Raw genomic sequence first — 27047 nt, 5'->3', positions numbered from 1 at the left:
ATAGAAGTTCCCCAGTTAATCACTGGTATTCCCTTTCCTAGCCCCCTGTTTCCCAGCATTGAATATTCCCACCACCCTTTATTGTTAAGGGTTATCAGAGGGAGAGACACAGCTCCATGTCCAGTCCCTAGAGACCACCTCTACTCACCTAAGGGCCTAGCAAAGCATTCTGATAAGATTAAAATAGAGGGAGGAGCTATTCTCTCTTCAGGGAGTTCTACCAGCTTCCAAAAGAATAATTTTCCCATTTTTAAATTTTTATTTCATCTAATTTTATTCTCTCAACAACTCTGGGAGGTAGGTGTCAACATCCTTAATTTTCAATATAAGACAGAACGTACACAGGTTCTGTAACCTGCCATTACACAGCACAAGTTGGTCAGTTCTAGAAGAGGCCTGAGAGCTGACTCAGAACTCCTTGTTTCCCACCCCGGTGCCAGTTATTGTCCTGGAGAACAGTCCCCCTCTCTTCTGCCAATCAAACTTCTGTCTGGCCCAGCTCAAGTCACACATTACTGTGAAATTTCAAAGCACGAGGATACAAAGAAGATTCTAAATGCCCTCGAAAAGGAAAAACAGGTCATTTACAGAAAAAATAAAAATCAGCATGGCACCAGGCTTCTCAAAAACATTAGAGCTAAAAGAATATGGAGAAACACCTTCAAACCCCAGAGGCAAAGTTAATTTTATCCCAGACTTCTATACTTAGTCAGTGTATTGATTAGATGCAAGGGTACAATGAAGGCATTTTCAGTCAGAAAAGGATCTAGAGAGTTTACCTTTTCTATGCCCTTTAAAACACGTCTGGGGATGTTCTCCAGCAAAACAAATGAGTGAGCTAAGAAAGAGATTCAAAAACCACAGGGCCACACTGACAACACCAAAGGCTGGTGAGGCTGTAGAGCAACAGTCCCACACACTGCTGGTAGAAATGCCAAATGACACACACAGCCACTTTGGAAGACAGTTTGGACCAATGGCGATAACATGTGCAATGAACACTACAATGTGCTACAGAGATTTTCCCAGGGTGCAATGGGAGCACAAAACATGACATTCAGATCACGGTGGAAGGACAGGGCAGAATTAAACCTGATTTTTAGCGACATCACTCTGGAAGCATAGATTAGGGGCTGGGTGCCATGCCAGAGGCAGGAGAGCAGATGGAAAGTTAATAAAACCCAAAAAAGCCTGCAGTGGACTTCAGTTATGGCGGTGGAAGAGTGGAGAGTTCCCAGGGAGGCATAATTTACAGGACATGGTCCTAGTTGATGGGCTCTGTGGAGTATGGGAAAAGGAAACAGTTCTGGTATGCTTTTCATGCTTTCAGCTTTATTTGTGATGTGTGTGTTAATAATCTTACTAGAAAGAGATGCATTTTTGGCAGGGGTAGGAGCCAGGAAGGTGGTGAACGCAGTGTTGAGAGTGACTCAGTGCTGGTGAAGGAGCTGTTCAGTCTAGGTCTGGTGTTCGTTCAGAAGGGAGAACAAGTCTTGAGGCAGGTTTAGGTGTGTGATGAGCTTATAACGATATCCACTGAGAAGAGACTACCGGGCAGTGTGGCAAATCCACCTCTCAGAGGTTAGACTGAAACTGAGGAAACAGACATTTTAGGGGGAAGCAAGGAATGATGTCCTGTGAAGGAATCTAAGCACCAGGAGCCCGAGAGGTGGGAGAAAAGCTAGAAGGAAACACCAGCATATAAACCTTGCAAATCAGTCCTCGCTGTGGCTATGCCTCTTCTATTAATGAGGCTGAAACCATCAAATTGCATGTGTACAAGCTAGATGTGCCTCAATTTGCCACAATGTTTTGCATAAAAGTGATTAAGTTACTGAATTTCTTACACCATTTCTAAATATAGGAATCATTATATCTGAGAGACATATATTACAGGATGGTTAAGTAGTTGCTCATGTAATTCAGAGGTTGCCAAGCATTTTCTGTAAATGGTAGATATTTGGGTTTTCGGGGCTAGAGGGTCTCTGTAACTACTCAACTTTGCCACTGTGCCAGGAAGTATCCACAGACTATATATAAGTGAGTGGGAGTGGCTGTGCTCTAGTACAACTATGGATGGCATCTAAAATTTGAATTTTAGCATTCTTATTTTGACATTTTCAGCCTCTTACAATGTAAAAATAAATTCTTAACTCTTTGGTTATACACAAACAGGCAGCTGTTCAGATTTGGCCCAAAGAACATAACTTGCTGATCCCTGATGTAATTACAGTCAAATACTGAAAATTACATCTAAAATTATTAGGCATATGGTGGAAGCAATACATTTTAATTTAAAATTACAACCTAGTAGGTCAGTAGTTAAAAAATGGGTGAAAGTACAAGTAATTTCATTTGCTACGCTGAGTGCCACCATTCAGAATTCATTCGGTGAAAATTCTGAATTGGAATATATACTAGCTTTCCCAGTTTTGATAATGACTGCATCAACTGATCAAATTTGGCTTAAAGGCATAATCTCTTTATTGCTTTGCACCAGGGTGGGCTTAATAATATTGTAGTTCTTAGAAAGCACCTCAGCAGGTAGCATTTTTCTTTTTAAATATTCTCCCTGAATCTAGCCAATATTTTTTCCCTTGCTTCATCTCTCTTTAAGAGTTCATTATCACCGGATTTATTCAGGTACCTTAAAAATGAATGGGGTTTTCAGAGCAAAATAAATGCCATAAAATATCTGTGGGAGAGCTTAATTTAGCAATTATCTGGAACATTAATAGTTACCTAGCTTGATTCTGGAATAAGATTATCTCCTTCCAATAATGGAAACCATTTTGAATTCATGCGTGTAGCTGAGCCATATGACAGTGGGAATAAAGAGCATGCTAAATTTTTCAGGTCCACAACTGCCAAAAAGCAAAGCAATGAAACATAACAATTTTCTAAAACTTCGGTGCCAGCTTCTTTATGATTCCAGCCATTATTTTCTGAAATGATAGTAATTTCCAAGTTTAATGTTATAGACTTTGATCTAACATCAAATCCAGAGAAATCGTTGAGAAGAATTTACGATAAATCTTTAAAATATGGATTTGAGAGGTTTACTTGCTGATGAAATTCACAGGAATTTTAAATATGAATCGTAATGAGAAAAGAGAAACTTTTCCCTAAAAGTGAAGGGCTATTTGGCCACATTGCAGAGGAAATACTAGTATTCATACCTGGATCTGAAATCTCTTTAAAGATAAAAATTTGGTTCTCCCTTCCAAAATATTTTATGTTGTAAGTTGGTTGCCAGGGAAGGTCAACATTTTTTAAAAACTACTTTTTTATAATGCCCATGTCTCTGCAGAAAAATTTAACCCACAACTTTAACCCAGTCATTGTTTTTCTTTTCCTAGGGCCTTCCCAAAAAACAAAACAAACAAACAAACAATCAAACAAAAACACAAAAAACAAAACACATACACACACAAAAACAAACAAAAAAAACAAATCCAAAATACCACAAAGAAATTCTCATCCTTGACTATAACTGGAGAATATTCACAATATTTACTACTTGCAATTCTACTTTTCTTACTGAATGATATTACAGACATTTTTTGCTTTATGGGGTTAAGATCATGAACTTGAGAGATGAGGCAAGGGTTTGAGTGCCAGGTTGGCCATTGGACAGAGTAGCTCCCATTTTTGAGCCTCACTCTCTATTTACTAAAGGAAGATAACAATGCACCTACTTTACAGGACTACTGCAAGTACCAAATGAGACTATGCATGTTACCTACTATTTTTAGTGGAATTATGTTTAGTCCAGTGGAGAGCACATTTTGCTCACCCCTCTCCTAGCTGAGACAACCAGGCTTTCAGGATTCCTTGGGTGACATTGGGAGATGGCTTATTACGGCCATCTGCCTTCTCTCTGAGGAGGCCAGAAGCATCTGGTAGCATTCCAGCCACAGGCCTGGTTCCACCTCTACCCAAATAAAAGAGTAGAAAATAGACCCATATGCGACATTTATTAACTCACAGAAAGAATGGGTTTTTAAAAGCAATGGAGACCAATAAGCACATACTGACATATTATGAAAAGAAAGTTCCTTAATGAGCCAATTGCTAGACTCAGCTATACCCTTGGCTGTTTGGAACAGCATATCACTGATCTTAAAGATATTCTATCAATGTTAAAGTATTTAATGGTAATCCAGTGAACATTTTACATGCTATCCATAAAAAATTGCCATCACATAGTGTAGTAATGATTGACTTTCGTAACAATATGCCTAGGACATTGATCAGGGAACATAATTTAGTTGGGTTAAATTAGAATGGAGAAAAAAATAACCTACATATTATCCAGATTCTCCTCTTCCAAAGAATTGTTCCATCACTTATTCAATTGTTCAAGTTAGAAATCTGGATCATCCTTGGCACCTCCTCCTTACCTCACATAAACAATCTAGCAATTTTATCCTTCAAATATTTTCCGTATCTCTTGTTTTTTTTTTTTGTCTTTCTCCTACTACCATTCTAAAGCCTCAACAAATTTACAAAAATCCTAAACCTTCAACTCATTTGAATTTAAGATCATTCGTGCCAGCTAGGGAAATGTAATCTATTCACATCAAATCATTGACTGTGCATTGTATTTATTCATTAAAGTGATCATTCAGTGGAAATACATTTTAAAAATATATTAAATAGTAAAAGTGATGGGTTCTAAAAGAAAAAAAGGAGTCTCCTAAATGGTTTAATCCATTCCCCACCAGGAATGATTTTATCATCATGCAAATCTGATCACATCACCCTCCCTCCTTCTTAAACTCTTTAGTCCCATATGCCTCTTAAACTAAAGCTAAAAATCCTCTGTGAGCTTCCAGGCCCTGCAGCTCTGATTCCCACTAAATCACCTGCCTTACCCCACACCTCCTGTCCTTCTGGTCCATATCTATCACGTCAGCTTTCAGATCCTTGTGCACACCATGCCCCTCCCCTCCTCATGCCATTCCCTTTGCCTAGGACAGTCTTCCCTCCCTTGAGTTTTCAGGTCTGTTTTGAGTTCCTTTGAAAGTCTTCTTAGACTTCCTTTGAGGTGGTCAAATTCCTGTATTACACCCTGTCATGGTACCACAGCACCATATTACCACAGTGCCACAGTGTCTCAGTACCATGAACATATGTTCACAGAACTTATATCATTACTGGAATTTTATATTTGTGTGACTCTGGGGAATGTATATCTTCACCGAGTTCAGAGGGCACGTCTGTTTTTGCTTTGTTTCCATCTAGCACTGTAAGGCAAAATGTCAGCACCTTTGTCGAGCAGGAATTCAGTAAGTAGTTGTTGAAGGAATGACGACATGAATCTGGCATTCTTGACTTAACTTGGATAACGCAGTTGTATTCTATTCTTAATTTTTACCTATTGACTTGAAAATCATGTCAAATGATATTTATTTTGTTCACCCCATGGAACTATCATGTGGATAAAACAATGTAATATGTAAAATTCTTCAAACTTTTTGTCTCCTCAAATGAAATATGTGCAACTATATTCCGGATATTCCAGGAAATAAAAACAATGAATGACTAAATTCTATTCAGTGTATTTTTATTAATAGTTTTTTAATTCAAATTTTTATTTGAAGTTGGTAACTCATCCTGGGAATCTCTCTATGAAAACACTGAACTGTTCTCTGCTGGTGGATAAGAACGCTTATTCTTTAAAACTTTCAACAACACAGGTTGTTGCTCTTTGAGGAAAAGATTAGAATGTGTCAGCCATATTTTCTTATTTTAATCCACAAAATCAGATGAAATGACAAACTAGATAAAGTATGACACAAGGCAAATGTGGAAAGAAAGTCAGGCTCAGGTCTTGTGATTCTATAGTTTTCATCCCAGGAGAGAGGCCTCTAACTGCTCTGGAAGGAAAGACATCAAATCTACTACTATTAGTCTGATGGGGCCCATAGACTAGAAGACCACCCATTCTAGAGCAATATATTCCTTTTTGAACTAGGTATAAATATTTTTTAAATTGCTCTTTTAGAAAGCTAATGACACAATTCTGTTAAGTGCATACAATTTTAGCACATTTAGAATGTGTGACAGTCCTGGATCAAATCAATATAAATGCATAAAATATTACATACTTGGTATACTTTTCATTTCAATTTTTGCCCTTTTGTATTTTTGGACATTGTGTTCAGTTTGGGTTAGGAGTTCCTATCAAAGAATACTAAGATGAGACACACTATTATATTTTAGCTGACATGAGACAAACTTTTCTAAATTAAAACTAATGACTAAATTATTTTGATTTTCAAAATGGATAAAAGAACAATTTAGATTGAATTTGTGGTATTTAAATAGAATGTATTAAAGAAAAGAATGATACAAAGGTAAGTCTATCTGCAAACATAACAAGTTTGGATTAACTCTTTTCAATATAGTATGTTAAAAAGATTTTAAAAACATTTTTTTGTGTGCAAAATGCAATCAAATTTAATCAGTTTGGCATTAATTAAGCTCTAATAATGTACTTCAGTGTTTTTCCTAAGTAGTGTGATCCGTTTCCCCATCATCCAGGTCGATTTGTGCACATTATGGTGTCATCATAATTTTAAAACATACTGAGAAAATGACAGAGCTGCAGAATTAAAATAAATGATTAATGGTATTTTTTTTCATGTTTTGTACTAATAGGTATTACTGAGCCTTTAAATTAATAGAGCTGTCAAGCTCACGGGTGTTACAGATCCAGCAATGAACCAAAATGGAAATTATATATTCCACAGACACCTAAAGATGACACTTCGGAATATTTTAAATTTTAATTAGTAGGTGCAATTGTTTTGTTCCCCACAACCAGTGCAAATTAATTGGAAATTAGTCACAACCAATCCCTTTTGTAACAGTCTGAAATGAAAGAGATTGGTGCTTTATACCTTAACATACTTGTTTGGGGGCCAGAAAGCACACATGCAGTAAATTGCATTGTCAATTACAAAACAACAACTGTTGTGAAATTAGGGAAAATTATGCACAGGTAAACAAAACTAATTAATGCATAAGTAACTGGGGAACACACAAAATAACGTCCAACTAAACACTAAAGTGCCAGTCTTTGAAAAAAAAATGATGGCTTTAGAAATGCAAATTTATGCATAGCATTTACCAATAAAGTCTTAGGTAAAAGGATGCTTTTAGTTTATGTTTTATTTAACTGCTTTTGGAGACTCACTACCACTCACACTTTAAAAAATATACCCATCAGAACAGCAGTCTGCTTCTTCAAATATGTGTCAAGATGGCAAAAGAGTGTTAATTTTCTATTCCTCAAATATCAAGATAAGACTCATTGAATAACAAATGATGGTATTTCCTTCCTTAAGATGTATCCTTATTCTTTATTTAAATAGTAGGCAAAACGCAATTTCTACGCACATCAGGAAAATATTTATTATCTACACAAAGCATTTTCCAACTGATAATTTTTTGGTTACTCTTTGTCTTTCATCACTAAAAATACAAATGTTCCTTTGCTGGAACATTGGTATGGCTTAAGATTACTTGAAAATGGTATGTCTACAAAGGTAGCAAGTGCCAAGTTAAAATAGCTGTGTATCTTCTAATGAGAAAATAATATTCGCATCAAATTTTCAAAACAAGACCAATTTCCAGGAAATCAGCCAAGTGTATTCAATATTATTTCATACTATTTAAAGGTAATTGATTTAATGAAAGAATCTTGGGAAATTCAAGAGATAGATAAGCCTGCAGGTAACTTTCACAGCACTGCTATTTCCTTTGCATAGTAATTTTCCTAAGCTGTTTTTCCCTCCCTCTTTATGAAAATGCCATAAAACGTGGCTTTTATGGAGTGAAAAATATTTTAACTTCAGACTATATTGAATGTTTACAAAAGTGCTAAAAATGTTGACTATTTCACAAAAAGCTGATATACGGAAGTTTTAATAAATTGGTTGAGATTTTATAATAAAACAGTTGTAAGGCTGTATAATTTCTAATCTGTTTTCAATTCCCTGGTCTGTGATCAGTTAATTTAGGTAATAAGTATAGGAATGCTCACCTATCATATAGATAAGCAAATTCCAACTATTCACCCTATTCTCCCCATAAATCTTCCCATGTACTATTTATGTTTAGGTTTTGGTAGCTTCTTGTCAGGAAACATAGTTCTCTTCATAATTTCCCTTTAAAATTGTATCGTATCTTTAGTAATCAAGAGAGATATAAACATATATACTATGAAAAAAAATCCATCTGACACCTCTGCAGTTTCTAACATAATATTATGTGAAATGTTCATTTAAATGATATACCTGAGTAGAAAGGATTTTCATGGTAGTTAACTCTACAAGTGTGTTGAAAGGGGCATTAAAACAATCTCAGTTTATTTTGATTCTCAACTGTAAGTGCCCTATACTGGGTGTGCTCTGGTTAGATCTGCTAAAGGGCCAAGAGGTCTCATTGGCCTGGCTACTTGTTTTACATTTTTGCTCCTGTACTTAATACTGTGCATCACAGAAAGCTTCAGTCATTGTATTTTGCCCTCTGAACTTTTATCTGTAAGAAAACAAGCTTAATGGAGAGATGGCATGTTTGGGAGTAGAAAAACAAGTTAGGACCAGTTAAAGTCTTATAACTTTTTTGCCTAATGACCTTGGACATTCATTTAAAGTCACTGCCACAGTCTAAAAGCCTCCCCTATGACTATGTAACTCACTTGCAAAGTCTTAAAATATGTTTGCTTATAGACAAAGTAATCCAAAAAACAAACTCATGTAGTCATCCGTGTCATTACTGGTCTAGAGAAATATCTGAAACTTAACATTATCCTCATAGGTGAGCAGAAAAGCTATGCCTTTTTGGTTAATTATTTTCATTCAAACAAAAAGGTAAATGTTGTCTCAACTGCTTAAATGAAGGACACAAGAATGGGGAAAAAATTTAAAGAAGTTATCTCAAAATGTATATAAGATGTAAGATTCAAGGTTTAGGGCAGTGGTCGGCAAACTGTGACTCATGAGCCACATGCGGCTCTTTGGCCCCTTGAGTGTGGCCAGGAAGTTTCAATCCCACTGTACATGTGCGCCCGCACGTGGTATTTTGTGGAAGAGCCACACTCAAGGGGCCGCAGTTTGCCAACTACTGGTTTAGGGCATTTCTAAGACTTATTTAGTACTAGAGGCCCAGTGCATGAAAATTTGTGCACTTGGGTGGGGAGGGTCCCTCAGCCCCAGCTGCACCCCCTCTCAGTCGGGACCCCTCGGGGGATGTCTGACTGTGGGGAGTGGGCCTAAGCCATTAGCCAGACATCCTTAGTGCTGCTGAGCAGGTGGGAGAGGCTCCCACCACCGCTGCTGTGCTCGCTCGCAGCTGTCAGCCCGGCTTGTGGCTGAGCGAAGCTCCCCCTGTGGGAGCTCACTGACCACCAGGGGGCAGCTCCTGCATTGAGCATCTTCCTCCTGGTGGTCAGTTTGCATCATAGCAACCCGTCATTCCGGTTGTTCCACCCTTAGGGTCAATTTGTATATTACCCTTTTATTATATAGGATTTTTAAAAATATCTTTTATTGATTTTTTACAGAGAGGAAGGGAGAGGGATAGAGAGTTAGAAACATCGATGAGAGAGAAGCACCGATCAGCTGCCTCCTGCACGCCTCCCACTGGGGATGTGCCCGCAACCAAGGTAGATGCCCTTGACCGGAATCGAACCTGGGACCCTTCAGTCCTCAGGCTGACACTCTATCCACTGAGCCAAACCGGCCAGGGCTATTATATAGGATTTTTGTAAGAGATATGAAAATGCGGACTATACAGTGAAGTCTCGAAGTTGGCAGATAAGCAATTCTGGCTAATAATATGCCAACTCAATGGGGACAATTCAGGCAGATCTCAAAATAGCCATACACAACAAAACTAAGGAGAGTGGTGATGTTTTCAGTTCTGGTTAAAAAGAAGTAAGCGCACTCCACCTGGTCCTTCACATTGAAAGCAACCACAAACCCTGCACATGAAGCAGCTACTAGAGGATGCTGAAAAGAGATGCAGGCAGACTGGGGAAGGAAACCAGTCCAAGAAGTACCACTGAACCAGTGATGCATTTCATAGGTTTCTCCCATCTCGTATTTCCTAGCCTGACTTAAATGCAGCCCAAACCTGGAACTGCACACCAAGTACAGAGAGTTCTACAAAAAGCCTGGTCTTTCTGTTTCAAGGGGTAGAAAATTATAGCCCCAAAGGTCAGAGAGAGTGGGAACATATCTTGTCCTATTTAGTCTACCAATCTCTCCCATCAGAGTCCCCTGAAATTCCTTAGTAGTAGGTTCCTCCAATTACAATGAAGGAAAGCCTTTCTCTCTGATCAGTGCAACTATGGTCCCAAAAGCATGGGTGAATGCCTGATAATTTTTCTTTCTCTGTCCGCTTTCTAGATGGCCCTGGAGGCGGGTGCTATATCAGGAAGTACAGGGAAACTAAGGCCTTAGATTTCTAGCCAACAGAGCAATATGAAAGCCTTGGGAGGCAAACAAATAAACAAACAACAACAAAATACACACAAAAATACTTCCAGGAGATTCTGGAGTGAAGGGAGACATAAGAAAGCTATCTCTAAAGTTGTATATGATCTCCTCAGTATATCTCTGAGCCTGATATGCATAGGTTTGACCTTGAGAAGCATACTAAAAATTTAGAGAACTGAATTAGGGGGTAGCCCACAACCCAGGTTCCAGACAGGTCTATGGATCGTGCATATGTAAGATAAAACTGATAAATATTGCAAAGACTTTGAAAACTGAACTGATATCAGAACCACAACTCACAGGAAGCAGATCAGAATTTGTGATCTGAACCCAACTGGGTCAATTACCTGCTGAAAGAACAACAACAAGAAGAAATCAACATTCCCTACAAGAATTAAAAAGCACCCAGAGTAAATGTGATATTTAATATATTCAGGATATAATCTAAAATGTCTCAGCATGTGCTGATCCAGGAAAATCTCAAACACTCCTAAGGGGAAAGATAGCCAATGATGTGACCCCTGAGATGATACAAGTGTTGAAATTATCAGACAAGGATTTTACAACAGCAATGATAACCAAGCTCCAATAAGTAATGGCAGACCCTCTTGAAAGAAAAGATAGAGACTATTGGCTGAGAAATAGAGGATTTAAAAATGGAACCAATTAAATATTTTACAACTAAAAAATACAATGAAAATTTTAAAAAAGGACTGGCCCAGCCTATGTGGCTCAGTGGTTGAGCATCGATCTGTGAACCAGGAGGTGATGGATCATTTCCCGGTCAGGGCACATGCCCGGGTTGTGAGCTCAATCCCCCATGTGGAGCGTGCATGAGGCAGTCAATGAATGATTCTCTCTCATCACTGATGTTTCTATCTCTCTCTCCCTCTCCCTTCCTCTCTAAAGTCAATAATATTTATATATTAAAGGACCTGATGAGCTCAAGAACAGAATGGAAATGACAGAGAAAAAAGTCAGTGAACTTGAATATAGATGAAGATATTCTCCAATTTGAACAATAGAAAGAGAAAAGAGGGGAAAATTAATAAAGACTCAGATCTATGAGATAATACTCAAAATATCTAAAATATCATCAGAGTTTTAAAAGGAATGGAGAATGAGTGTAATGCTTAAATAAACAGTTGAAGAAATAATGTATGAAAACTTCACAATTTGGCAAAACATAAACCAACATATTCATGAAGCTCAGAGCAACTAAAACAAAATAAGCTCAAAGAAATTCATGCCAAGACTCATCAAAATCAAATGACTGAGCACTAAAGACAAAGAAAAAATCTTGAAAGCAGCCTGAGAAAAGTGATGCATTACATATTGTGGAGCAAAGATTCAAATGACTGGATTTCTCATCAGAAACCACATTATGTAAGACACTATGCGAGGTATGAAGGGGAATTAAGGATGACTCTTAAGATGCTTACAATGAAGTCAGAAGAGCTGGATGCATACATGCATAGCCAAAACACAGGGCCATGCATTAGGATGCCATTAAGACAATATCAACAGAGAGTCACAGGAGTACAAAGGACCAGGCAAATATATCAGACAGATGGAGAGTTAAAAAGACTTCATGAGGAAATTGCTGCTAAGCTTAGCATTGAAGGAAGGGATTTTACTTTATTTTTACTATATATGTATTTATATCCCATAGTCTTTCAGAAAGATTTTGAAGTCACTTACAATATATATATGGTGTGAAATGAGTTTTGAGTCCTAGCCAGTTTGGCTCAGTGGATAGAGAGTCATCTGAAGGGTCCCGGGTTCAATTCCAGTCAAGGGCACTTACTTCAGTTACAGGCTCCTCACTGGCCCAGGCCCTGGTTAGGGCTCCTGCAGGAGGCAACCAGTTGATGTGTTTTTCTCACATCAATATCTCTCTCTGTTTTTCCCTCTCTCTTCCACTCTCTCTAAAAACCAATGGACGGTTTGGCTCAGTGGATAGAGCGTCGGCCTGCGGACTGAAGGGTCCCAGGTTTGATTCCAGGCAAGGGCATGTACCTTGGTTGCGGGCACATCCCCAGTAGGGGGTGTGCAAGAGGCAGCTGATCGATGTTTCTCTCTCATCGATGTTTCTAACTCTCTATCCCTCTCCCTTCCTCTCTGTAAAAAAATCAATAAAATATATTTAAAAAAATGGAAAAATATCTTCTGGTGAGGATTTAAAAGAAATGAATTTTGACATCAGGGAGTAAGATAATCATAGTTGTGTTATTCATAAATAATTCTGGCAGTAGTGTGATGGATGGCTTTGACTACTGGGAAGCAAAAAATAATGTATTAAAGAGGAAAATATATGTCTTTTGGCCACCTGTATATCTTTTTTGGAGAAGTGTCTATTCATATCTTCTGATCATCACTAATCATCAGAGAAACCACAATGATATACTATTTCACACTTGTCAGAATTACTATCATCAATAAATCAATAAACAACAAGTGTTGGCAAGGATGAGGAGGAAAGGGAACCCTCGTGCACTGTTGGTGGAAATGCAGACTGGTGCAGCCACTATGGAAAATAGTGAGGAGGTTCCTCAAAAAATTAAAGAACGGAAGTGCCTTATGACCCAGCATTTCCTCTTCTGGAATATATCTAATGAAACCTAAAACACTAATTCGAAAAAGTATATGCATTCCCAAGATATGGATGCAACCCAAGTGCTCATCAATAGATGAGTGGATAAAAAAGCTGTACTAAAAGGAACACTACTTGGCCATTAAAAAGAATGAAACCTTACCTTTTGTGACAGCATGGATGGACCTAGAAGGTATTGTGCTAAGTGAAATATGCCAGGCAGAGAAAGACAAATAACATATGATTCCACTTAGTATGGAATCTAAAACACAAAGCAAAACAAACAAAAAAGAAACAGACTTATAAATAAGAGAACAGACTGACAGTTGACAGAAGGGAGGGGGGTTCGGGGACTGGATGAAAATGGTGAAGGGATTAACAAGTATAAATTGGTAGTTAACAGAATTGTCACAGAGATGTAAGTTATAGCATAGGGAATATAATTAATAATATTGTAATAATTATGTATGGGGCCAGGTAGGTACTAGAGAGAATATGATTTTCTAACCACTACACTGTACATCTGAAACTAATGCAGAATAATATTTAATGTAAACTGTAGTTAAAAATAAAAACTAAAAAAGTTGCTCCCTTATAATATTTTGCTATAGAAATCAATCAACCTTTCCCTTTTTGACATGTCTATACCTCCAAAAAAAGAGAAATATATAAATACACTTAAAAATGAATTATGTTATAAAAGTTGTAATTAATCACTAACATTAGAGGTACAATAGAAGCCCTGAGGAGTGACTGAATGAGGCAGTAATGCATTATAATTAAGAGAAAGGCATTAGAGCCCCTGGTCTGCTCTACCTCTGAGTGGCCTTGCCAAGTTGCTACATTTACCTGGCTTCAGTTTTTAGTTATTTATTTTTAAAAATGTATGATATGGGGATTATAATAACTTCACTGACCTCTTAGGGCTGGTTGTTGTAAGGATTAAATAAATAATGAATATGAATACACAGTACAGAAACTGGTACATGGTAAACACTCAATAAACAATAGGCATTATTACCATGGTTTCCTCCAAACATCTCCAGGACATACAAAATTCAATCAGCCTTCATTTAGATAACACCAAATATCTGGGACTGAAAATATTTAAATTTATAATTTTTTTCATTTTCTGTGTCAATGGCATGAGATTAATTTGTAATTAGCAAATGATTAAATATTAACTTACACTTTAAATTTATGATTACTTAAAATACAATAACAACAAACACGCATCAACATTTAATAGGACTCAGAACACTATTCCTCTTCATAAAGAATTTGCATTTCAAAGTTGTGCTGGAAATCCTCTCTTTGTAAAAACAATTGTCAAAATGAAGTTAACTCTAGATAATGGCAGTGTCTTTGGGCAATGAAAAAAAGATCCAGTCTTTTCAGGAGAGGGTACAAGCAAAGGTGAGGCAAGTAGCCAGTGTCTGAGTCCAGAGGATGCTAGTGCCAAGGAAGTAACCTGGCATTCAAGTCAGAAAATAACACTTTAGAGAATGGCCCACACAGTGGAAATGGGTATAGCAGGAGACAGGTACTCTCAGGGCACGAAATGATCAAGTATCTGCCATTGAAATACCAGGGATCAAGGGTAAGGCAGCAAGACAGCCAGTACCAGGGATTGGCTCAGTACCAGGTCAGACCACAGTTGCATGTTGAAGGTATTTAATGTTGGAAGCTAAGAATGGGCAAATGGATTCAGGGTCCTGAAAGGAATTGTACCAAGGAAGGTATAAAAAAGGCAAAGCTCATGTATATGCTTTCCAGAAGTTGCCTTGACATCAGTTATATGTAATATAGTTAGCTATTTGATATGGCTATGAAGTGCCCAGGCTGAAATATTGGACTAATTGAGGTCAGGAAGGAGGTGGAAGAGTGGAGAAAATGATGTTTAGTTATGGAGGGAGGGCAGCATGAAATGAGTCTCAAAAGATAAGTTGTGTTACTCAACTAAAGAATAAAGTTTATTTGGAGAAGAGGAAAGTGCATGACTAAAGGCAAAAGAAGTAAGAGAAGGTATTGGAGAAACAGGAATTATATTGGTGTTTTGAGTTATATTTTATCAGATTGAAAAAGTAAATGATTTTCAGTAGAAGAGTGTCATGGTGCAATGAGTATTTTATGTGATCATTCTGGCAGAAAAGTGAAAGATGAATTTAGATTTAAAAATTGAGGTAGGGAAGATTGATGTGGTTATTGTTAGGAATGAGAAAGAAGTAAAATGGGAACGAGGGAGAAATAAAATCTAGAAGAGTGGTATTTGGGATAAAAAAAGAAAAAGATTTCAGAAATATATCATATCACTAGGTAGGCATGGTCATTGAATGTGAGGCTATGGAGAAGAATGATGACTCTCAGAGTTTTAGCTTAGGGAACATTCTATACCTAAAGGTAGCTAAGTCAACATGGTAAAGGGAGGAGCAGGAGTTTGGGGGGAGGAGGTACAGGGAGTTAGGTGATGAGTCCAGTTTGGTTATACTGAACTTGAAGTTTAGTGTGGTCATTCCCACTTAACAAAACTTTACCAGTCACCCATCACTTGTAATATTGGGGGTGAAATGGCCGCATATGCATTTGCTAAATATAATCTGACCTTGTTTATGACCTCTTATATCTTACTGTCACCCGCTCCTCCCAAAGCTGCTCTTTCCACCCCCCGGCCATGAAAGAAACATATTGACAACAGAGTCAGTATGTTGATGTGCTCAGGAGGAAGGATTGTGAAGGAAGAAGAGAGAGAGGGGAAAATAGTTAGGCTCTGGAGTCCAGCCTAAAGAAAGGCTCTTGAATTATTTCAGTATGAAGTCTTCTAGAATTACATGGCCAAAATTTATTCTCTGTTAACTCAGTAACTACTAGAAAACAATAAACACCAGAATACTTAACACATTTCTTGGCTACTTTAATGTAAAATAATTTAAAAGATCATAAAAATTATGCTAAGCAAAATAAACCAGTCAGATAAAGACAACTATCACATGATCTCACTCATTTGTGGAATCTAATGAACAAAATAGATCTAGAGACATAGACACATGGAACAGACTATCAAATCTCAGAGGGAAGATGGAGGTAGGTGGGTGGGTGGGTGGAAAGAGACCAACCAAAGAACTTGTATGCATAACCCATGGTCATAGACAACAGTGTGGTGAAGGTCTGGGGTGGGGGGCTGGGGCAGGCTAAGAGGGGTCAATGGGGAAAAAGGAGGGGACATATATAATACTTTCAACAATAAAGATTAAAAAACACAAAGTCTCTATTTGAAGAGTTAATTTTAAGTTCTTTGATTTTTGCTTTTCCTGATATTTGAACTCAGGATTTATGAAATTAGTGAGTAAATATTACCCCAAATTTTTTAAGTTACTTTTTTATTGTGATAAAATATAAGTAACATAAAATTTTCTATTTTAACTATAAGCACACAGATCAATGGCATAAAGTACATTCACATTGCTGGATAAACATCACTGCCATCAATTTCCAAAACTTAGGATACTTTGATTTTTTAAGGTATTAATTGTCATAAAAATCAAGACCCATTTATCACCTGTCTTTCCATTTTACATACTCCACTTAAAAAATGGAATTTCTGCTGTGCTCTAAAATTATATCTAGAGCAATTCCTGCATAAATTGAAGATCAGCTTACAGATATTTAAATTCGGCAAAGAATTTTAACATTCTACCAATTCTTATGTTCTATAAGAAAAATACTGTCTTATTGAATCGAAGCAAAGAACACTTTCTATTTAAACCATGCCAATGTTATGAATGCTAAACATTCTCATCAGTTGAAGTGAAATTTAAAGTTCAGAACTCCATGTGGTTCTAGGAAAAGTAGAGTATGCCAAAATGTGAAATAACAATAATAAGCCATAGTCTAGTATACTTCTTGGCCTTCTGTAGACTGTAATAAATGTTTTATATGAATAAAAGTATTTATAAGGAGAGAAAATTAAATGTTATATAAAATGTATTATTAATTCAACAATTGTATAGATCATGATAATTAATAGGTGAAATGAATGTCCAATTACTAATTGAAAGGAAACAACAAATGTATTACAAGTACTCGTGTGAAATAAGCTAAAGTTATTCTAAAACATTAATTAGATTTTAATAGACATAGACTTTTAAAAGCTGGAGCAAAGTAGTAGGTGGTTTCCAAAGGTCACCCTGGAGGGACTGTGTCCTGAGGATGGACTGGGGCCTTTCCAGGTTGAGAGCCACAGGGGGGAGTAGCCACAGCGAGTGCAGGCAGTGGAGCCAGGCCACCTGTGTTTCAGTCTCTACTTTGCCATTTATTATCTGCGTGGAACAAGGCAAACTATTGAACCTTAGTCTGCCTCAATTGCTTTATCCATAAAATGAAACCAATCATAAGTTTTGTGAGCATTAAGTGTGTCAATACAGGCCAAGTGTCTAAAACTGTACATGGAACAAATTAAAAACTTAATAATTATTATATATTATTATTGCCATTGATCCTGCATGATTTAAAACAGCACAAAAGCTAAATTCCCCTTCTCCCCGAGAAGAGTCCAAAGTCATACAGAGTACTAATGGAAGGTGTTTGTTTTCATGGTCTTTTATTTATTCTCTGGTTACTCAGGCTGATGAAAAGTGACCTTTTATGCAAGACAAGAATAATGCTATTACCACCACCACTACCATCCTATATTACAAACACCATCACCATGAGCATTGCAACCACCATTACCGTTGTCACTGACAGCATCTTCTTAGCTCTTCATGACCACCCTCGTTGCCACCACCACCATCATGATTGTCACAACTGTCATCATCACCATAACCAAAGTTTCTCCACAATTTCCATCATCACAATCATGAGCACTGTTACTCCAATGCCATAATCCTAACCATCGCCACCATCACTGCCACCATCACTATCACCACCATCACCACCATTGCCACTACCACTACCATCGCCACCGCCGCCGCCGCCACCACCACCACCATCACCATCACCACCACCACCACCATTGCCACTACCACTACTACCACCACCACCACCACCATCATCACCACCACCACCACCACCACCGCCATCGCCACCACCACTACCACCACCACCACCACCACCACCATCACCACCATCGCCACCACCACCACCACCACCACCACTCTACCACTCGCAACAGCAACAACACCTTTAACCTCCATATGAGTATAAATGTAAACTTAAAAATGTCATTGGGAAATGAACAATAACAGATAAGATCTAAGTGTATATATGCTGGTAAAGGGAGAGGAACAGGAAATTCAGAGGGAGGGAGGGAGGGAGGGAGGGAGGGAGAGAGGGAAGGAGAGAGAGAGAGAGAGAGAGAGAGAGAGAGAGAGAGAGAGAGAAAGTGCAAGAGAAAGAGAGAGAGAGAGAAACATTAATGTGAGAGTTACATAGATTGGTTGCCTCCCATACACCCAGACCAGGGATGGAACCCACAACCTAGGCATGTGCCCTGACTGGGAATTGACTCTGTTACCTTCTGGCATATGGGACTATGCTCCAACCAACTGAGCCACACCAGCAGCCAGGGCAGGAACAGGAAAATTTTAAAAGGGTGTTTGGTCCCATGTACAGAGATAGTAAAAGGCATAAGAAGTAGCCAGTCTAGAGTAATTTTTCATATGTTTGTTTTACACCATTATTACAGAACTAATGTATTTCACAAACTTGGGGTTCAAGTAGCTAAAAGGAATATATTAGGAATAAACAAAGAGTCATATGTATGTGCTGTAAACAAAGACTGAGCCAATAATTTCCAAGTAAAACCACTAGAGAGGTATGATTAAAACTTTCCTCTTTTATGCTAAGTTATACTGTTTGGAATCTGTAGCTAAAATTGTTCAAACTAGTGGTTAAGAGAACAGGCTTTAATCAAAAGAAACCTGGATTTGAGTTCCATATCTGCTTCATATCTGACCTTGAGTAGATTATTTAACCTTCCAAAGCATCAGTTTTCTCCATCTGAAAAGTGGTGATAACCATTATTTAGAGTTTGTGTAAATATTCATTAAATACTAATATAATGTACTATGTCAATTATTCCTCAATTAAAAAAAATGCACTACCATCACTTAGCAAAATGCTAATACTAACCTAATATTAAGACCTCCCAGATCACTCTCTAAACAGTGTTGCACCCAATCTTAAGGCAAGAGTGAACATCGATTCATTTCTTTCTCTCATCCCTTATCCCTCACCCCAAGGGAACTCATTAGCAAATTCTTTCTGCTTCAGTTCCAGAAGGTAGCTCAAATCCATCCACTTCCCTGCCACTATCCTTGCCCGGCCCCAGACTACTTTGATAGATCCTGTCTCCCAGCTGCAAGTCAGAACAATCTATTCTCCACGTAGCAGCCAAGGTGAACTTTAAACATATCAATCAGATGATGCTCAAAGCCTCAAGAGTTTCCTATTATACTTACAATCAGATGCTAACACTTTACCATCATTTTTCTACCTGACCTGACCCCTGTCCATCTTTTACTTTACCTCTCACCACTTGCCTCCTACTTCTAGAAGCTTTGGTCATACCATCCTCCTTACCGTTTCTTTAACACACTGAGCTTTGACTCTTCTTTCAAAGAAGCCTCCCAGATCCACCATACAGTAGTATTCTCCATACTTTACCCAGTTCCTCTTCATTATTTTGCCTTGTTTTTTCATAACTCCTATAATCTGAAGTGATGTTATATGTCTATTTACATTTATCCAATCTCATATTATCAGAAGTAAGTTCCTTGAAAACAATTAAATTATTGATCATGGTCTATTCTGTTTCATTATTTCAATGTTCTATAATTGATCATGATTATGTTTCCATTCTTAGGGCCAACAGCAGTGCCTAGCATGTTTTTGAAATGTAACAAAATGTTCACTATTCAGATGAAAATAGAAATTTTGGGGGGTATAAATGTCTGACTTAACTAATATCTCATTATGGAAAAAAGTATAGGGGGAGTTTTTCTATAGAGAAGGGAGCCCTCAAATCCCCAAATGGAGGCAAAAGAACAGATGGGAGACTTTTGTCTGAAGGTCTCATATATAATTTCCTCATAAGCTAGTCTGAAGTACGTTGAAGAAAGGTACAAGAAAGTTTATCAATTTTGTTTAGTCTCAGAGTATATAATTGATCTGTGGGGTTTAAAGGTTATACCTAGGCTAACACAAACATTCCAAAGCTAAATCACTGTAAAGGGAATATAATGCTTAAAACCTGAATGCAATTGCTTTACCACATAACTAAGAAAATAAATGGTACATCTTAGATATTACGATTATTTAGTTGTAGACATATGTGATTAGTTAGTTATAGGAGGATATAATACCTAGTAAGCAGAAATGAAAGTGACTAGAATTTCAACTACTCTACTCACTGTGCATGGGGTCTGCATCCATGGTTCCCCATCGATCTGCATTGGCAAAGACTTGCTAGTCCTGGAAGAAAATATTTCTTTTTGAGTATATCACAGAAATACCTTACCTAACAGACTACATATGTAAGACATAAGCTAATGAGACAGGAAATGCAAATATGGTAACAGCTGGGCTCTAAAGGTATCTATTTTAAAAGGGACTTAAACTCTTGCTTATTAATGAATATCTTAAAGGTTCCTTGATAGGGATGTTGCGCTTTCTGGTAAATGTGGTAATATAAACAAAAACTCTGATGCAAAAAAAAAAAATAGGGTATATATTTAATGGTAAAATCAGAATTTCTACAGCCAGAAGTTCCTTGTTTTCATCGCAAACCTGGAATAAAAGTGTTTGTTGTCTCAGACTTTCCAGTATCACCACTTTCATGTAAAGAACACCACTTATTTCTGTGCTGTAATCCATGCTTTTACCTTAGTATCCAATACACCTTTTTTCTACAGGTAAAAATTTTTTGGGAAAAAGTTTCTTGACAAGGTTAAAATTTAATACATATATAAAATCTTATTAATTCACAACAATTAATTATTTAATTATATAAAAAAATGGGTGCACTTTAGTCCATGAAAGAATTTACATTAACAATGCTTCAACAGTGTTTTCATTGGGTAATTTGCCCAGCAGATACCTCGATGCTACGGTAAACTAAACTGAGCTTCAGTACACTAAACTGAGCGCAACCCAGGTTGGAGGGGATAAAATGTGTATGTTAGAATTGTATCCATGGTCTCAATAAAAGATTATTGAATCCAGATGAACCTGATAAGTAATAGCTAAGCGATTTTCATTATGTTGAAATATATCAGTATTAATCATTGATAACTTGAGATACAAATAAGACAAATGTTATCAGAGTCCTGCGTACTTTTAATTAGTTTGTAGTGATGCCAGGTCAACCCCCATTTCCAATTAGAGAGCTAGAACTACCTGATGACCACAGAGGAGCACTGCGCCAGCCGCCGCCCAGCACTCTTCAGTCCTGTGTATATTTGCCCCATCTCCATGGCTCCTTCCAAGCCAACCACCTCCAGCAGCTGATCACTCAGATCTGAAAGGAAACAGAAGCCTTGTAAGTTACAGTGCACAGGCATGTGTGTACAATGTAATGACATGAGCTATGGAGCTGGAAAATAAAAGCTACTTCACAAAGAAAGCTTCCCTGTCTTGGATACTGTAAGTAATGAAAAGATGGCCTATTTAAGACATTCTCAGTTTAACTAAACCTTGAGGTGCTGTGGGAAAAGATTTGCTGTCAGCTTATTCTAAAACAAAATGGGAAGAAGGGATCTCGAGCCAAATAATGCCAAAAAATATACCAGTCGTTTTTAACATCAACAAACTTAATGTTATTCCACATGTATATGTGGAACATTATACATCCCACATCAGACATTTGGCAGCAAACACACATTTCAGCACTATAAATAAAGTATGAGGATATGCTGTCAAATATGATTTTGTTAACTTACTCCAACAAAAGACCTAAGAGATCATGCAATTACAGTTCTCATTTTAGACAAAAGAAGACTGAGTCTCTAAATCACTGAGAGACTTGTCCAGAGTCATAGGTAACTCTGTGCAGAAGTTCAAGAAACAACATTAATTTCTTGCAATGCTTTCCTGATAATAGGAATATGCTGCAGAAGTAGACTAGATAATTAGCACAGTGCAATCATTTTTTTTAACAGAAGACAGCAGAGAGAGTCCAATAGTAATAGGCATTGCTTGTTGAGTGTTTACAAAGTGCCTGCCACTGGACTAATCTCTTTCTATATATCATCTCATTTATTCTGCCTGAAAACCACTTTAAGGCAAATATGATTATCCTCATTTTTAGACAGAGAAACTGAAAATTAGAGAACTAATTTATTCATATCCACATACCTAGGAAGTGACAAAGCCAAAGTTTAAACCCAACTACATTTTGTTGCATAACCACTATGTTATATTTGACAAATCAGCCATATCAAAAAGACTTTAAAAATTACAGAAATGTTTCTTACATAGGAAGAGAGGTTTTTTCTTACATAAAAAGAGAGGTTGGGAGGGACTTTAAAAATATGTATATTTTTATTGTTTTCAGAGAGGAAGGGAGAGGGAGAGAGAGATAGAAACATCAATGATGAGAAAGAATCATTGATTGCCTGCCTCCTACATGCCCTCAACTGGGGATTGAGCCCACAGCCCTGACCAGGAATCAAACTGTGACTTCCTGGTTCATAGGTCCATGCTCAACCATTGAGCCACACTGGCCAGGTGGGAGGCACTTTTTACTCAGCCAGAAAACAAAAAGTGCACTCACTTCAGTAGAATCCTGAAGAACTAGCTCTGACACATAACCTATCAGCTTTCCTATTGAGCAAAGAATGCTTGAACCTTTGATTTGGAGGTGAAACTCTAGGTGCATATATATGGTCCTTTTATTTTAATACTAGAGGCCCAGTGCACAGATTCACAACCTGGGACCCCTTGGGAGATGTTGAAGAGCCAGTTTCGGCCTGATCCCCGCAGGCCAGGCCGAGGGACCCCACTGGTGTACAAATCTGGGCACTGGGCCTCTAGTATGCATATAAGATCTTTGGTTAATCTCTTTCCACCCTCCCCCCTTCCCTTTGAGATTCATTAGTCTGTTCCATGTTTCCATGCCTGTGCATTGAGTGTCTGCCCCCTGGTGGTCAGTCTGTGTCATAGCTACTGGCCAGTTGGCCCGTCGCTTAGGCTTTTATAGATATAGATTCTCATGAGTTTTCAAATGTAAATAGTTTAATATTGTTTTAGTAGCAGACAATGCTGGAGGTTGTGATGATTATATAAGGTAATGATGTAATTGGGAGGTATGATGATTATATAAGGTAATCATGTAATAGTTGGTCATAGCTAAAGTTCTATTTGAAGAAAAACAAGCAAATGTGTTTCATATGGACTCCATTTTGTAATAAAAACCTTTATTCTCTGCTAATAAATCAATTTGAGCATGCAGTTCAGAGATGTAGATGATACATTTTCAGTACAGTTCAAGTGTGTGGCAAATAACACTTTGAAATCCCCAAGTTTGTTAGGCTCATGATCACTGGCAAATTTAATAACCTTTGAAACAGGAAGTGTGACAAATTATTTCTTAAGTGAACTGATAAAAAAACTATATTTTCAAACTTTAAGCTATAGCTGCAGCATGTTTTTATTCTCTAAATAAAAACAACCTTCCAGCCACAAAGTCAAATGTTAACAAGTCATAATAATTTAGAGCATTCACCTTGCTGTTCTAAACCCTAGTTAGACTTATTTTTCATGAAACTTACTCTGTTTCTAGTTTAAATTTATGTCGCCAAGAACAGATGGACAAGGAATGGAAACATATTCTTTCAGCTGTAGCCTGCACTAAAATGTGCTTGGCTCTATCGCCTGGGTGTTATACACATTTCTTAGATATGTCAACCAGAAAACTACACTGTGGCAAGCACTAAAACCCCAGATGTGTGTCTGGTGATATTTATAAAACAACCACTACCACAACAAGACTGAAGTTCATATTTAGTATTATACACTTTGCACTGCTTGGTTCGTAGACAGGTGAAACTTTATACCAATTTTTGTAATGATCTGGTTAATAGGAACTATGCTACAAGAATTGAAACACTTTCTCACAAGAGTTAATTTGTGAGCCCTAACTTTTCCATGAATCACAGGGATTTTCTACACCCACGCCATACTGCTACTGTCTACCACTCTCCTTCTCATTTTTCCCTTCTTTTAATTTGTCTTCGCTTTTCTCCCAGAAAAAAAAATGCCCTGATACTCAATTTTACCATTAATCATCATTAATGAAGCTTTTTCTTATAGATTTAGATTGGGAGGGTATGATGATTATATAAGTTAATAATGTAATAGCTGGTCATAGCTAAAGTTCTATTTGAAGAGGAATAAGCAAATGTGTTTCATATGGACGCTTTCAAACTTTCATGTTCTTGCTAACACAAAAAACTGAGTAGAAATACTGGAAAATTTACAAACTCCGGTAAAAGTAAATTAATACATATTCCTTTTAATTAGGTGTACACAAAAATAAAATAAAAAAGAAACACTAAATTTGTGCTGCACAAATTTGCTTCCATAACACACTCACATTATTTGATACAATAGTCTGCAATGTCTGTGTACAACTGATGCCTCTTACACATTGTCTTTGAGATCAGGGTCCTGATTGATTTAAGACTAAGATAGTTTCTGTCTTATATATCTCTGAACTGAAACATCTAAAAATATAAAAGACTTGTCGCTTCACATTCTAGTTAAAATTTATTTTAAGTGCAAGACCCCTTGGGATGTCATAACCAACCAGATGAACCTACTTAATTGGTTTGCTACCTGGCTATTGATTTCATACTTAACAGTAGGAATAGCAAACTACAGCCTATGAATAAAATCTGTCTCAACGCCTATTTCTATATGGCTTGTGAGCTAAAAATGGTTTTTACATGTTTACAAAGTGGAAAAATTTTAAAAGATTAATATATTGTGACATCTGAGGATTACATCAAATTCCAAATTCAGTGTTCATAAGTTAGTTTTTATTGGAACACAGCTATACTCATTCACTTAGGTGTTGTCTATGTTTGCTTTCACACTACAATAGCAGAGTAGTTGCAACAGAGACCAAATGGCCCTGCAAAGCCTGAAACATTGATTACCTGGATCTTTAGAGAAAAAGTGCCAAAGTCTGCTTAAGAGAAACATGAACTCTTCCAAGTCAATGAGGTTTTCACTTTAGTACTGCCACTACAACTATTAAGTGGCATTAAGGTGGCCCGGAAGTCCAAATTCCTCAGTGTATGTCTCTCGGCATAGAATAGCTGTTCTCAACCATGGAGTCTTCTCACCACACGCATGTGCCATGAGGTTTCTCACTATCAGTTTGTTATTAATCACGAAATACCCAAGTTTTCATAAACTTTGTGACAAAAGAAATTAGAGCAGCTTCACATTTAATATTCAGCTCAGTCATTGCATCTGGTTAGCTCTCTTGAGTGTGAGAAGAAGTAGAGTCATAGGTAGGAAGGCAGAAGTTGCATCCAGACTGAACATCAAGGTGAGAGTCAGCTGCATCTGTGCACTACCTACCAAATATTGAGAAATCCAACATCTTGATATTCTGAAGTATTTGTCTACCCCACGGAAGACATTGCTTTTGTTCAAGGAAAATAGTGCATTTCTGAAAGAGTTAACATGTCTTTCCCAATGGCTCCATAGGGGTAACAGAGGCAAGAGAATCTGCCAAATTTGATATTTTCATATTTAAAATATGAATGTCTAGAATAAGTGCTTCCGAAGGAAGAAACTTAAGGAAATAACCCAAGTTAGATCATATTAGAGCAAGAGGCTCAACACAGTATCAGTGACTCTCTGCCCAGGAAAACACAATTTTTTAAAATATAGTTTTATTGATTTCAGAGAGGAAGGGAGAGGGAGAGAGAAATAGAAACATCAATGATGAGAGAGAATCATTGATTGGCTGCCTCCTGCCCGCACCACATTGGGGATTGAGCTTGCAACCTGGGCATGTGCCCTGACCAGTAATCTAACATTGACCTCCTGGTCCATAAGTCCATGCTCAACCACTGAGCCATGCTGCCAGGAAAACAAAATTTTATTCATACCAACATGTAATTGAAGATAAGCATTTCTTTCAAGTACAAATTTAGGGAAGAAACCATCATTGTAGTAAAAACACCCATGTTTTTCTCACTGACAGATATCACAGATATTTCCTTATCACAGCGATTTTCAACCTTTTTCATCTCATGGCACATATAAACTAATTACTAAAATTCTGCAGCACACAAAAATATATATTTGCTGATTTGACAAAAAATAGGTATTATTTATATTGATTTACGAAAAAAGAAAAATAGTAATTACCTACCTTTTTTTTTTTTGGTTCCAAAGTGACTTTAAAAAAACAACAACACACAAACAAACTCAGGTGCCTATACTAGTATACAAGGATTTTTGGTACCAAGAATTAACCAATCAGACACAGCCTAATTATGTGACGTGACCAGTAAGATGCAACTCTATTATATGACCTACATATTTATAGTTCAAGACAGGGCATCCACACCAAAAGGCTATTGTTGTGTTGGCTACTGTCATTTTCTTCATTTGACAATCAAGGGGAAAGAGTAAGTGCACCTGACTAAAGAGTCAGGTATTGCATGCTTTGAAAGTTCTTGCTGTAGTTGTGGTAGTGTTTCCAAATGCTATTTATACTAATTATTACTTTTAAACCTTAACACTTATTGATGCTCTGTTAATTTTTTTTTTTTTCCTTACATTTCAGAAGTTTATTTTATCTTATTTTTGCAATTTGCAAATGGTCCTCTCAAGGCCACATGGACCACCAACATCTCTTTTTTTTTTTTTTTAAATATATTTTATTGATTTTTTACAGAGAGGAAGGGAAAGAGATAGAGAGTCAG

At 37.2% G+C, this 27047-nt stretch overlaps 1 protein-coding gene across 4 annotated transcripts in view; it reads right to left on the bottom strand.

Moving 5' to 3' along the window:
- The window catches only part of DGKB (diacylglycerol kinase, beta 90kDa), a 543595-nt gene that overhangs the window by 17554 nt on the left and 498994 nt on the right, over window positions 1-27047 (bottom strand). For all 4 annotated transcript variants that reach the window (XM_014544666.1, XM_014544667.1, XM_014544665.1 and 1 more), the window contains 2 exons: window positions 21499-21619; window positions 20514-20574 (listed from right to left, as the gene is read on the bottom strand). In XM_014544666.1, coding sequence (XP_014400152.1) covers window positions 20514-20574; window positions 21499-21619 — 182 coding nt within the window. The remainder of the gene's footprint in view (window positions 1-20513; window positions 20575-21498; window positions 21620-27047) is intronic.

Source organism: Myotis brandtii, unplaced genomic scaffold (genome assembly GCF_000412655.1).
Source record: "Myotis brandtii unplaced genomic scaffold, ASM41265v1 scaffold374, whole genome shotgun sequence".
NCBI classification, from domain to species: domain Eukaryota; kingdom Metazoa; phylum Chordata; class Mammalia; order Chiroptera; family Vespertilionidae; genus Myotis; species Myotis brandtii.
This window is presented reverse-complemented; position numbering and strand designations above follow the sequence as displayed.